At 36.5% G+C, this 13,545-nt stretch overlaps 1 protein-coding gene across 2 annotated transcripts in view; it reads left to right on the top strand.

Annotated features, from left to right (window-relative positions):
- Positions 1-13,545, top strand: part of LOC128246830 (dynamin-like 120 kDa protein, mitochondrial) — a 35,387-nt gene that overhangs the window by 10,063 nt on the left and 11,779 nt on the right. For both annotated transcript variants that reach the window (XM_052965300.1, XM_052965299.1), the window contains 8 exons: positions 171-242; positions 961-1,060; positions 1,331-1,461; positions 2,328-2,400; positions 2,784-2,856; positions 6,223-6,338; positions 10,945-11,009; positions 13,159-13,235. In XM_052965300.1, coding sequence (XP_052821260.1) covers positions 171-242; positions 961-1,060; positions 1,331-1,461; positions 2,328-2,400; positions 2,784-2,856; positions 6,223-6,338; positions 10,945-11,009; positions 13,159-13,235 — 707 coding nt within the window. The remainder of the gene's footprint in view (positions 1-170; positions 243-960; positions 1,061-1,330; positions 1,462-2,327; positions 2,401-2,783; positions 2,857-6,222; positions 6,339-10,944; positions 11,010-13,158; positions 13,236-13,545) is intronic.

Here is a 13,545-nt window from a genome sequence, read left to right as displayed (position 1 = left end):
GAGTTGGTTATTAAATACAGCCCCAGTACTGGTCTCAGTTCAGAGGGAAGTGTAGACTGAGAAGTGATTCATATCAGCTTATAGCTGTTATCACTACCAGTCACACAAGATTTGGTTTAAATTAATTGGAGAAAAATGAACTGTTAATGGGATATTTTTCTTCATTTCAGTGTATATCAATGTCTGTGAAAGGTCCGGGTATTCAGAGGATGGTGTTAGTCGACCTACCAGGCATTATCGCGGTAAGTTTTAGGAAATATTCTTTGACAGATGAACACCATCCATTTTGTTATAGTTCTTAAAATCACTTGCTTCATATGTTTCATTCATTCAGTACTTGTCTTCACAATTATAAAGAATCACACGACCACACTCTCGCGCAACATCGTACCAACAAGAGTGACTTAGTACAAGTAATCATAACTATTTTCACAATCGTTGTTAAATACATAATGTTTAAACTAAACTAGTGAATAAATTGAAATATTAAACTTTTATTCTTTTGTTGCCAAGAGTTACTTGTATCATGATAAGGGTTAGCAAAAGGGTGAAAGGAGGGTGCTGCACTCTGGCGTTTTTTGGTTGGAGGCCAGTATGTCCACCCTTCTTCCTTCATTGAATTCAATGCTTAACATAATAAAAAAAAAGCATTGTTTTGTTTAAAATCTTAAAAATCATACGATAAATACATACAAACTTAATATTTCTTACAAAACCTGGATAAAATGAAACACATTTAAAACATTTTCGTCAACTTAATAGTATTTAAGTACTTAATGGCCCAATACAATGTGCACTTTTCTGATGCATTCTACACCTTTTTAAAATCTGGCTAAAACCTTACATGATAATCCAACTCAAAATATGAGTTTGTTCATATGGAGCCGTGCATATTGTACCAATATAATAGTATTGTGCAGCTTCACACTGAATTGTAATGTGATAATGGCCATGTTACAGACCGAGACTGCGGTGATGGCCAAGGATACGAAGGAGAGCATTAAACGCCTGGTGAAGAGTTACATGGAGAACCCCAACGCCATCATCCTCTGTATACAGGGTAGGCAGTAATGTCATTCAACTTGGAAAGCATTAAAACTTGATATAAAAAATGTGATCTAGACCATTCATCGAGTCTTTTTTAATATCAGTTGTATTAAACCATGTTTATATTTCTTGTTTTAATTGATTCACAAGTTGTTGTTTTTCTCTCAAATAGTTAATAATACTTCTAAAAGTCATACATCATCAACTTAAAACTCTATAACAGGTTATTTGATTATTTCAATTGTCAAATATTCTAGCTTGTAAGACATGTTTTTATTTCTAGATGGGTCGTTGGATGCAGAGAGGAGCAATGTCACAGATGTGGTCAGCCAGATTGATCCTAGCGGAAAGCGAACAATCTTCGTACTGACCAAGGTGGACATGGCAGAGTCCAGTCTCTATAACCCAAACAGGGTGGGTATAATACCTCTTCTGATTATTTTCTTGGTGCATAATGATAGTAACCATCTCATGGTTATCAATTTGTATATCTTGTGAAGATGACATGTTAAAATGTTAAAGGGGTAAGTACACAATCATGTTGGCCTACCTATTGATCGTTATGATATCAGTAAAAACACACACTATTTCATTCTGTATGAAATATCTTTGGGGTTCCATAGAAGTATAAGACAATGAAACAACACAAATACATGGGAATAGTTTTGTCTAAGGCAACAACAAATAAAAAAAATTCTACTGATTTTTACTGAATAAATTTGGAGTGAGCAATTCCATTTCACTTTAAAACAACAGCAGACAAACGCAAAATCACTGTTTCCTTTTTCATAAATATTTAGAATAATAATCCTGTCAGATCAATATCACCATTATTCACCTTATGTTGTGAGACTCCAGGTACCTGCCTGATTCAGTCTTCCACTAGTTGTAACAGACATAAAATAACATGTTTTGCTTTGCCTTATTCAACATTAATTCAAAAGAAAGTGTGGTTTTACACTTTATCAACTTTCCTGGGGGAAATTGGAGTGGTTAATTCTCCAAATTGTCAATTTGGTGTGGCCTCATGAACAAAACCACATGAATTTCAACCCAGATATTAAACTAACAAGATGCTGATTTTCATTCAACCATTCAATCAACCAAAAATGGGATAATAATTCAGCAATAAATCATTCCACGTAGTTGAATAGTCTAATGGAAAACTTTGACCACCTCTGACAAACATCTTCCAACAAGTGGTGAGGTAGTGGTGCTCATGTTTAACTGGGCCATAATAGTTATTTTTAAGGACACAAATATTTTGACTTTTATTTTAGATAAAGTCAATCTTGGAAGGAAAGCTGTTTCCCATGAAAGCTCTTGGATATTTTGCCGTAGTAACTGGCAAAGGTAAAGGAATCTTCACAGTTAAATACACATTGTGTAAATGGTTTTATTTTAATGTGATTAAAATCATTGCCTGCATACAGTTACTAAAGAACATATGAAGTTTTGACTACTTTTTTCACTGTCCGTTTCAGACTGATTTCAAAAAGATATTTCATGACAGTTGGCATGTCACTTAATTAGCGTGCTTGTCAAAATAACAAGCTGTTAAATTTTATGAGGTAATTGTTAAGTGCAAATTACTAAAATTGTTTATAATTTATTTAATGAAGAGCCATGTTTATTATGACATGTATAATAATTGTGTAATAAGCTGATATAGCCATAGGTTTGGGGTTCAGGAAAATATGTGCGCTTCATGAACATAAAGACGATGTTTATTTCAGGGAATTCCAATGACAGCATAGAAACCATCAGGGATTACGAGAATGATTTCTTCAAAAAGTCCAAACTACTCAAGTACGCAAATTTACAAGTTAGATTATGCATTTGAGAAATTTAGATATTTTTGTTGTTTCAGTCCATAATCATAACCACTCGAATGACGATAGATTTGTCTGGTTATCCCAGACTGTGTAGAAGAAACTTTTGTGAACATTTAAACCAGGGCTTGTTATAGTTGTAATTAAAATGTAAGAATGTAGAAAAATTCATATGATCCGTTAAACACTTTAGCCTTAGGGCTATTCCAGTTAAACATATGTCCCACCCCAGGACGGCAAAATAAAGAAATTCTGTAGGGGGTAGGTCTTTTTCTTAATTTGCTACTGTAGGGGGTGGTGATAAGTCCAATTTCGCTTCTATAGGGGGCGTCATTTTCTTTTTTGCTTCTGACCGTATCTGCTCATTTATATTCACTGCCCGATGGTGAAATACCGGGTTTTTTTTATCCATATAACATATTTTACCGAACGTCGTGTACAGAATTGGTTTGGATACAAATTTTCGCGATATTACGAGTCGGTTCCGCGGTACCGAAATCAGAAGAAGTTGCGTCCCTTGACAACAAGATGGCGGAGGCGCCAGAATTTGTACATTCGGAACTCCTCGGCCATTTTTTCAAAAACAACCTCGGATGTATATGGACGGTTTACATACTTAAAAAGTGGTACGTTTAAGTCCGCTGCAAATAGATCGCGTAGTAATCTTATTTAGTAGTTAAAAATTATGACTTAACTCTTGGGAATCGTAATTATGTTTGCAATAATACACTTCACTGGCAATCAATTTAAACTGAGAGCAATGAATACAACTCTTAAACACTACATTTAATTAATGCTTTTATTCAAAAAAATACGGACTACTTCAACAGATGTACCGGCATACATCCGAGGTTGTTTTTGAAAAAATGGCCGAGGAGTTCCGAATGGAATTTGTAAAGTCGTGGTCGAGGACCAACCTACAAAATTGGCTAGAAACCAATAGTTGCGCCGCATGTGTGGATACGTTTCGTGGTAAGTATACCAAATTGCAGTGTTCGACACTAACGGGGTCCCGGGATCCCGAGGACACCAGTTTTTCGGGAGGGACACCTGAACTTCGAAGTCCGGTATTCCGTCGGGACACTTTAAATTTCTGACTGATAAACGCTAAATATCAATAAATAAGTAGCATTTAATTAATTTATTACCTAAATTCGGGCTCCCTAAATTTCTTGACAGCACATGTCAAAACAATATTATTAATTATCATTATCGGACTCATCAAAGCGAAAGTATAGCTGACTATAGTTACGTCATGAATCTATAAATAAACAGGTCATTTCACAGGCGCATGCAGGTTAACGCTTCCGTTTTGTTGTTTACATTTTAAACAAGGTCAGAGCTGACAGAGATTTATTATCGGTAAAATACTTATGTGGAATTGTTTTGCTTATGTGTCAGAACCGCCCAAAAAGATGCCAACTCTGATGATACCTTTTATATAATATGATGCGACCTTTGAGTATTTACAGTAACATTTACGACACAAAAGAACTGCATCCTACATTCAGCATTCTTTGTTAATTGGCATTCAACTTATCAATATTCTTTGTTAATTTTAAAGACATATATTTTATGCCTTGATAAAAAATAATAGAAATAAAATTTGCAGGGTTTTATTCATTAATTCAATAAATTTATAAAATTTTATGACTTTTTGGCGCGAAAATTAACATGTATACACAATTTTTGGTCGTCTGCTCTTCCAGTATGCACTTCGACTGTTGGGCAGTCTGATTGATTTATCAACAGCTCTACTTAATATTGATTGGAGTTTTCACAAGGCAGATGTAATATTCCTACAGTTTCTTAATGAAAAGCACCGACATTTGACAAGACCCTGAACCATGATGTATTTTATGCGTATTTTCCAAAAATCTAAAAATAGTAACAACATCAAGTTTTTGTTTACATTGTATCCATCTCTGTTTTTGACTGAAAACAAAAGGGACTTAGACATTCTCCCGCTTTTGAACCCAATCTACCAACTTAGAGACCAAAATATACCTCACTGCCATTCAGTGCTACTAACCTGTCATTACATGCTGCTGAAAACATGTATAATAATTATGGTGGTTTATACTTGCATTACAAATTGAAAAGTAAAAGGATGTTGAATTTAATATTAAAACAGGCTCAACAATGAAAAAATGTAAAAAGTGGAAGGGACTCCTAATTTCAGGAAGGGACACCTGATTTCAAATGTTGGTGTCCCTTCGGGATCCCTTGGAAAAATGGTTAGTGTCGACCCCTGAAATTGACAACAGTTGTCTAGAATTTTATTAGAAATCATAATTTGTACGTATTGCGTAAATGTTATAAATCCGAATGTTTCGTCCCCTTAACATTTCGACCACAAGTTATTTTAAGGTTGTATATAATTACATGGGTGAAAGTTTCAGCCTCATGTGGCTTAATATGCACTTATAGCAACATATGAAGAAACAAGAGAACCAACATATGAAGAAACAAGAGAACCGTGGTGTGTAGGTTATAGTCCATATAATGGAAAATAACCAAATTTATTAATGGAAAATAACAAAATTTATTACAAGCGAAGCCCAGTAATAAGTTTTGTTATTTTCCATTACATGAGCTGTAACCGACTTATAGTTCACCCTAGTTTCTAAGCCAATCATCGAACAAGGCCGTATACAGCGTGCCCATTGACTGCTCGAAGTTCATTTGGCGCGCGCCATGTCTGTTGACCTAGTTATAATAATTAACTTATTGGATGCAGATGTGATCTTATATGAAACCTATTCGAGCAAAGATTTGAAAATCTCTGGGTGATGATTGGCTTAGAAACTAGGGTGAGCTATAAGGTCCTATATAGCTCACCTGATCAAAGAGTTACAAAAGAGTAATTGCAAATAATCTTTGCATATAGACGTATAAAAAAATAAACTTCTCAAGGGGGTCCGAATTTGCTCAAAAAATATTCTAAAGGGGGTTCTTTTCTCATCAAATAAACTTCTGAAGGGGGATGGTCCATTTTGAAAGTGCCTTCCTGGGGTGGGACATATGTTTTACTGGAATAGCCCTTAACAGATTTGTACATTTGCATTTAATTTATTGTAAATTTGTCAAAGAAAAGTCTATAACTCAACATTAAAGCCATCTTTATATCCTAACATTAAAGCCATCTTTATATCCTAACATTAAAGCCATCTTTTATCCTAACATTAAAGCCATCTTTATATCCTAACATTAAAGCCATCTTTATATCCTGGTTAAGAGTCCAAAAGTGTTTGGTTTCTTATCATCATCCTAGTGTGAAAGCTTAATAAGTAAATATGCAGATAGCAGCAGTGATTGAGTTTGAAAATGTATGCTATAACAGGGCAGGGGCGCTAAAGCACACCCAGGTGAGTACCCAGAACCTGAGCATGGCCGTGTCGGAACTGTTCTGGAAAATGGTGAAGGAAAACATTGAACAACAGGCTGATGCCTTCAAGGGTGAGTGACATGTAGGATACTGTTGGTATAACTAATACACTAAAGGTGTCACTGTATCTGTATGCAGTCTGGAAAATCATTAAATTTCAGGCTACATGTATTTGGCATTATATAGACTGTAGCATGTCTGTTTAGTATGTCTGTTTTTCAAATATTTGAAGTGTTGGTGTCATCTTAGTGCCAAACATTAACCTCAGCTGTATCTTACATGGTATAAAGTATATCTAAAAACTTGATACACTTGGTGCTAGATACTAAATTTCAAGGGCTTCAACTCTGGCTTTAATTATGTATGATTTATGCCCCTTTATCATCTGAAAATAGGGCAAGCATTGACGTTTGGCATGCAGCAATCTAACATGGACAGACTCTGTCAATACTGAAATCTCTTAAGAACAACCAAATTTTGGTGTGCATTGTTTTTACATGGTGAGGTGGCCTTGTCAGATTTAGCCCCATTTTGGGTACTTGACACTAGTTTGCCGTTGCGCCAAGTGTAGGCAGCAGAAAGTTTGTGCTCTTGATAATTTGTGTTATTGTGTAAAAAAGGATGACTTTAGAACCAGGATTTTTTGCATAGTATTTGATGAATATATGCAGACAACATTTGTGTGATTTTAATTTAAATTCATTTATTCGAAAGTGGGTTTTATTCGATAAAACAATTGGATGTACAATGAAATAGGCTGCTTTTACCTGTAAAATAGTTTATGCTATTTTAGTGAACACAATCTCACAAACATAATGTGCTTTATAAAATACAATAGAGACCAATTATTGAAGATGGAAAACATACCCAGAAGGTTTTTACGACCGGACAAAGAAACATTGAAAATATTAAAGGATTATGATATTTTGACATACAGATCTGCCAGAGGCGGTCATTATCAGCTTACACGAAATTGGGATGACGATCAAGGGATCAATTTGGAAAATTTAAGAGCATTACCTGAAGCTATTCCAACTGTAATATCAACATGTAGATCAAAGCCTAAACAAAAATTCAACAAAGAAATGCTGGACTCTAAGAGAAAAATGAATTTATCCCACATTGAATATGAATCTCAAACAATAGTTAAAGGCCAGAAAAACATTAAAATTTGTTGCATAAACCCAAGATCCTTGAAAAACAAAACGATATCTTTTAGTGACTTGATCCTCTCGAATGATCTAGATATCATTGCTGTGACTGAGACATGGTTAGGCACCTCAATCGATAAAGCATGTCTAAGTGAATTATTACCGGATGGGTATAAAATCAAGCATGTGCCACGCCCAGGTAGTGGTCGAGGTGGTGGGGTGGCCCTGATCTATAAATCGGTGATTGGTGTTAAAATAGTCTCTTCAACCAGTGATAATATATTTTCAACATTTGAACATATTGAGTGTAATGTAAGTATCAACAACTATACATTGCTCATGGCCGTTATGTACAGACCTCCTCCATCAAAGAAGAATGGCTTGAATGCACGAGATTTTCTGGATACCGAATGGCCAGATTTCTTATCAAAATTTGCCACAATTGACAACAATGTCATTATCACCGGCGATCTGAATTTTCATTTGGACAATCTTTCTGATCGCGACACCATCAAATTTAACAGTGTGCTTCAATCCTGTGGCATGTATCAACATGTGAAAGGGCCAACCCACGTCCAAGGTCATACCTTAGACGTGGTCATCACCAGAGACATGGAAAACATAATATCTGCAGTTGTAGTGACCGATCCTGGATTATCAGATAGCTCTGGCAAAATAGCTAAGGATCATTTCGCAGTAATGTTGAATGCGCTTGCAGCGAAGCCCCCTCCGGTTAAGAAAACTGTAACATACAGGAAACTTCGGTCGATTGACGTTGATTCATTCAAAGCTGATATTCTATCATCCGATCTTTTGAAATTTTCTCAGAGCACGTCAGATGCAGACACTCTTGTCTCATCATACAATAGTGAACTTTCAGCTTTAATAGACAATCACGCGCCATTGTGTTTAAAAACCATCACATTGAGACCATCTTGTCCCTGGTACACGGAGGAGCTTCACGGTGCCAAACATGTGAAGCGTAAGCTAGAACGTAAATGGCAGATTTCAAGACTCAACGTTGACCATTTAATGTACAGGAACCAATGCGCAATCGTTAACAAAATGTTGAAAAAGGCAAGAATTGATTATTACTCAGAGAAAGTAAAATCAAGTGAACGGGACCAAAAAAGTTTGTTCAAATTAACGAAACATTTATTGAATGGCCCAAGCGAAGTTGCACTTCCACCAGGTAAGAAACCAGAAGTTTTAGCACAGGAGTTCAGCGATTTCTTTATAGATAAAATAGAAACAATCAGAACGAACATTTCATCTCAGCATCAGAGTGAATCAGTACCAGAAGATCGACGCACAGAAGTACGTGATATTGCGCGAATGGATAATTTCATTCCAGCAACAGAGGAGGAGGTGAAAAAGCTTGTTCAACAGTCAGCTAACAAGTCTTGTGAACTAGACCCTCTTCCTACATGGCTCTTGAAATCGTGTATAAACGAACTTCTACCAATTTTGCTGAAAATTGTTAACAGCTCGCTTCAAAGTTCAATCGTGCCTAAATCATTTAAAGCATCACGAATAAGGCCATTGTTAAAAAAGTCTAGTCTTGACAAAAACATACTCAAGAATTACAGACCAGTATCAAATTTGCCATATCTCTCAAAAATCCTCGAAAAAGTGGTAAACAGAAGAATTGAGGAACATTTGACAAACAATCAATTACATGAAACAAACCAGTCAGCATACAGGAAATTTCATTCAACTGAAACGGCATTGGTAAAAGTTCAAAACGACATTCTTGAATCATTAGACACAGGTGATGTTACAGTACTCGTGATGCTGGACCTGTCGGCTGCATTTGACACCATTGACCATAACACGCTTCTTCAAAGACTCGAATCTGACTTTGGATTTGCAGATAAACCTCGTCAATGGGTCGCATCATACCTAACAGACCGCTACCAAACGGTATGCATCGACGGCAAACTCTCTGAACCGGTCCTTATGAAATCAGTGTTCCTCAAGGATCGGTACTGGGCCCAAAATTCTACACGATGTACACTAAGCCGGTCGGGTCTATCTGTAAAAACCATCGTCTAAACCACCATTTTTATGCAGATGACTCCCAACTTTATCTTTCATTTAAACCAACTGACCAAGCATCAAAGATAGTCACAATCACGCGAGTTGAACAATGCCTAAAAGAAATCATATCATGGATGAATTCAAACATGTTAAAATTGAATGCAGACAAAACTGAATTAATTCTTTTTTCAAGTCAAAAACACTCCAAACTTGTTGAAAATCTAGAACTGGAAATTGGCGATACGAGCATAAAACCATCAAAAACTGTTCGAAACCTTGGTGTTACGCTTGATTCGAACATGCACATGGACCAGCATGTTAATTCGGTGACTCGAACATGCTATGGTCAGATACGACAGATTGGTCACATTCGGCCATATTTGACCGCTGATGCCACCAAGACTCTCATAAACTCGCTTGTGACATCACGGTTAGATTATTGCAATGCTCTCTTGTATGGCGTGCCGAAATCAACAACGAACAAACTGCAAATTGTTCAAAACACAGCTGCACGTATCATTACGAAAACAAGCCGTTTTGAACACATAACACCAATCCTTAAAGACCTTCACTGGCTTCAAGTACAAGATAGAGTTAAATATAAAATTATCATTCAAACTTTCAAGACCTTGCATGGTCTGTCACCGGTTTACATGAGCGACTTAGTAGAGGTTTACGTGCCAACTAGAAACCTGAGATCAGCAAGTGCAGCAACCACCCTTGTGCCACAAAAATGTCGACTGGTCTCTTACGGTGATAGGAGTTTCAAAGTTGCTGCCGCAAAACTATGGAATTCTCTCCCGGACACTCTCAGAAAAGAATCATCACTTAATTCATTCAAAAGAGCTCTCAAAACACAACTTTTCAAAACTTCCTACAACGTATAGATAACAACTGTGACTGTTTTTATCCCTACTTATTTTTAAGATACAGAACTACAGTAACTATATATGTATATGTATATGTATATGTATATATATATATATATATATATATATATATATATATATATATATATATATATATATATATACATATATATATATATATATATATATATATATATTTGGTTTCATGTTGTTGATTTCTTATTCTTATTTTACTTTTTTATGCTTATTTTATTGCATATAGCATTTTTAGACACTTTATGTGTGTATGTTTTTTTTTACAACATGAGTTTCACTTGAATTGGTTTAATATGTTAAAATATGTCACTTTTGGTGATTTCCACATATCTGCGATATGCCACATGTTTAATTGTAAAGCGCCCTTGAACGTATTTTTTTTATGAAAAGGGCGCTCAACAAATCTGGTCTAATAATAATAATAATATACTTTAAATGTTCAAAATCTCAAAATGGACTCTGGTCTGGTTTCTACCTGGAAAACATGCATTAGTAAGATTAAAATGCTCATGTCTATCACGAATCAAGCTTGCATGAATTCATATTAAATTGTTAACCAAGTTCTCTATATTTTATTTCAGCTACCAGATACAACTTGGAAACAGAGTGGAAAAACAACTTCCCTCGACTACGAGAACTTGATAGGGTATGTTAGTGGGCTCATGTGTCACCAACACAAGTATTGACATAGGGTATGTTAGTGGGCTCATGTGTCACCAACGCAAGTATTGACATAGGGTATGTTAGTGGGCTCATGTGTCACCAACACAAGTATTGACATAGGGTATGTTAGTGGGCTCATGTGTCACCAACACAAGTATTGACATAGGGTATGTTATTGGGCTCATGTGTCACCAACAAAAGTATTGACATAGGGTATGTTATTGGGCTCATGTGTCACCAACAAAAGTATTGACATAGGGTATGTTAGTGGGCTCATGTGTCACCAACAAAAGTATTGACATAGGGTATGTAAGTGGGCTCATGTGTCACCAACACAAGTATTGACATAGGGTATGTTAGTGGGCTCATGTGTCACCAACACAAGTATTGACATAGGGTATGTAAGTGGGCTCATGGGTCACCAACACAAGTATTGACATAGGGTATGTTAGTGGGCTCATGTGTCACCAACACAAGTATTGACATAGGGTATGTTAGTGGGCTCATGTGTCACCAACACAAGTATTGACATAGGGTATGTTAGTGGGCTCACGTGTCACCAACACAAGTATTGACATAGGGTATGTTAGTGGGCTCACGTGTCACCAACACAAGTATTGACATAGGGTATGTTAGTGGGCTCACGTGTCACCAACACAAGTATTGACATAGGGTATGTTAGTGGGCTCACGTGTCACCAACACAAGTATTGACATAGGGTATGTTAGTGGGCTCACGTGTCACCAACACAAGTATTGACATAGGGTATGTTAGTGGGCTCACGTGTCACCAACACAAGTATTGACATAGGGTATGTTAGTGGGCTCAGGTGTCACCAACACAAGTATTGACATAGGGTATGTTAGTGGGCTCGTGTGTCACCAACACAAGTATTGACATAGGGTATGTTAGTGGGCTCGTGTGTCACCAACACAAGTATTGACATAGGGTATGTTAGTGGGCTCGTGTGTCACCAACACAAGTATTGACATAGGGTATGTTAGTGGGCTCGTGTGTCACCAACACAAGTATTGACATAGGGTATGTTAGTGGGCTCGTGTGTCACCAACACAAGTATTCGTGTGTCCCCAACACAAGTATTGACATAGGGTATGTTAGTGGGCTCGTGTGTCACCAACACAAGTATTGACATAGGGTATGTTAGTGGGCTCGTGTGTCACCAACACAAGTATTGACATAGGGTATGTTAGTTGGCTTGTGTGTCACCAACACAAGTATTGACATAGGGTATGTTATTGGGCTCGTGTGTCACCAACACAAGTATTGACATAGGGTATGTTAGTGGGCTCGTGTGTCACCAACACAAGTATTGACATAGGGTATGTTAGTGGGCTCGTGTGTCACCAACGCAAGTATTGACATAGGGTATGTTAGTGGGCTCATGGGTCACCAACGCAAGTATTGACATAGGGTATGTTAGTGGGCTCATGGGTCACCAACGCAAGTATTGACATAGGGTATGTTAGTGGGCTCATGGGTCACCAACGCAAGTATTGACATAGGGTATGTTAGTGGGCTCACGTGTCACCAACACAAGTATTGACATAGGGTATGTTAGTGGGCTCATGTGTCACCAACACAAGTATTGACATGAAATGAGCTTAAGCATCTTACCCTTCAATTGTTCAGGCCCCAAGTTCACAAATGTACTCAAGTCAAATCTCAATCTCAGCTCAATTTACCACATAAATGCATAGTCTGATACAAAATCCTGCATGTTTTTATACTTGATGTAAACGTATTTTTCTCATAGAATGTGTTGATAAATATTTTGTCAATATTTCATAGAAAACTAATTCTAGAGCAAAAAATATACTTGAGTAATTGTCAAATCACAATGAATTGTTCTCAATACATTTTTGGCTGTAGGATATTTTTCCTTTGGAATATTGACCATTGAGGCATTAATCAACATTTTCTATTATAGAATGTGCTTTTAAAAGGTGCAAAAACATTCATGATTTTAACAACTTTGGACGCTATGTTCTCAATTGAGTTGAGACTGAGACTGAGATTTGACTTAAGTATTTTCATGACATTGGGGCCAGGTCATCTAAATTTTATTAAACCATGATAGTTGAGTTACTGGTAAACTGTATATCATATTTCAGGAGGAGCTGTTCGAAAAAGCTAAGGGGGAGATACTGGATGAAGTTGTTAGTCTGGGGGCTGTCTCTTCTAAAGACTGGTATGGCTAGGAAATATTTTGCTTCTGAGTGCTATTACAGTGAATATTATACCTAACATAAATGTGTCCCTTCTTTGTATTTATGAAGTTGATCAGTCTGTATGACATTGTATTTTAACAAAAATTCAGTTTTATGATCTCATTGATCCATATAGTAATTTTGGCTGGTCCAGACCTGTCCAAAGAAAAATATGGACTGCTGACATCATACAATTGCTAAGTGGGACATTGCAATTTTCAAACCGACAAAAATATTTGGCAAGTAAACAAGACCAGGTTCAAAAGCTATTAATAAATTGAACGGGAATAA

This window comes from Mya arenaria, chromosome 9, assembly GCF_026914265.1.
Source record: "Mya arenaria isolate MELC-2E11 chromosome 9, ASM2691426v1".
Lineage (NCBI taxonomy): Eukaryota > Metazoa > Mollusca > Bivalvia > Myida > Myidae > Mya > Mya arenaria.
The sequence above is the reverse complement of the archived record's forward strand: the minus strand, read 5'-3'. Positions and strand labels throughout refer to the sequence as shown.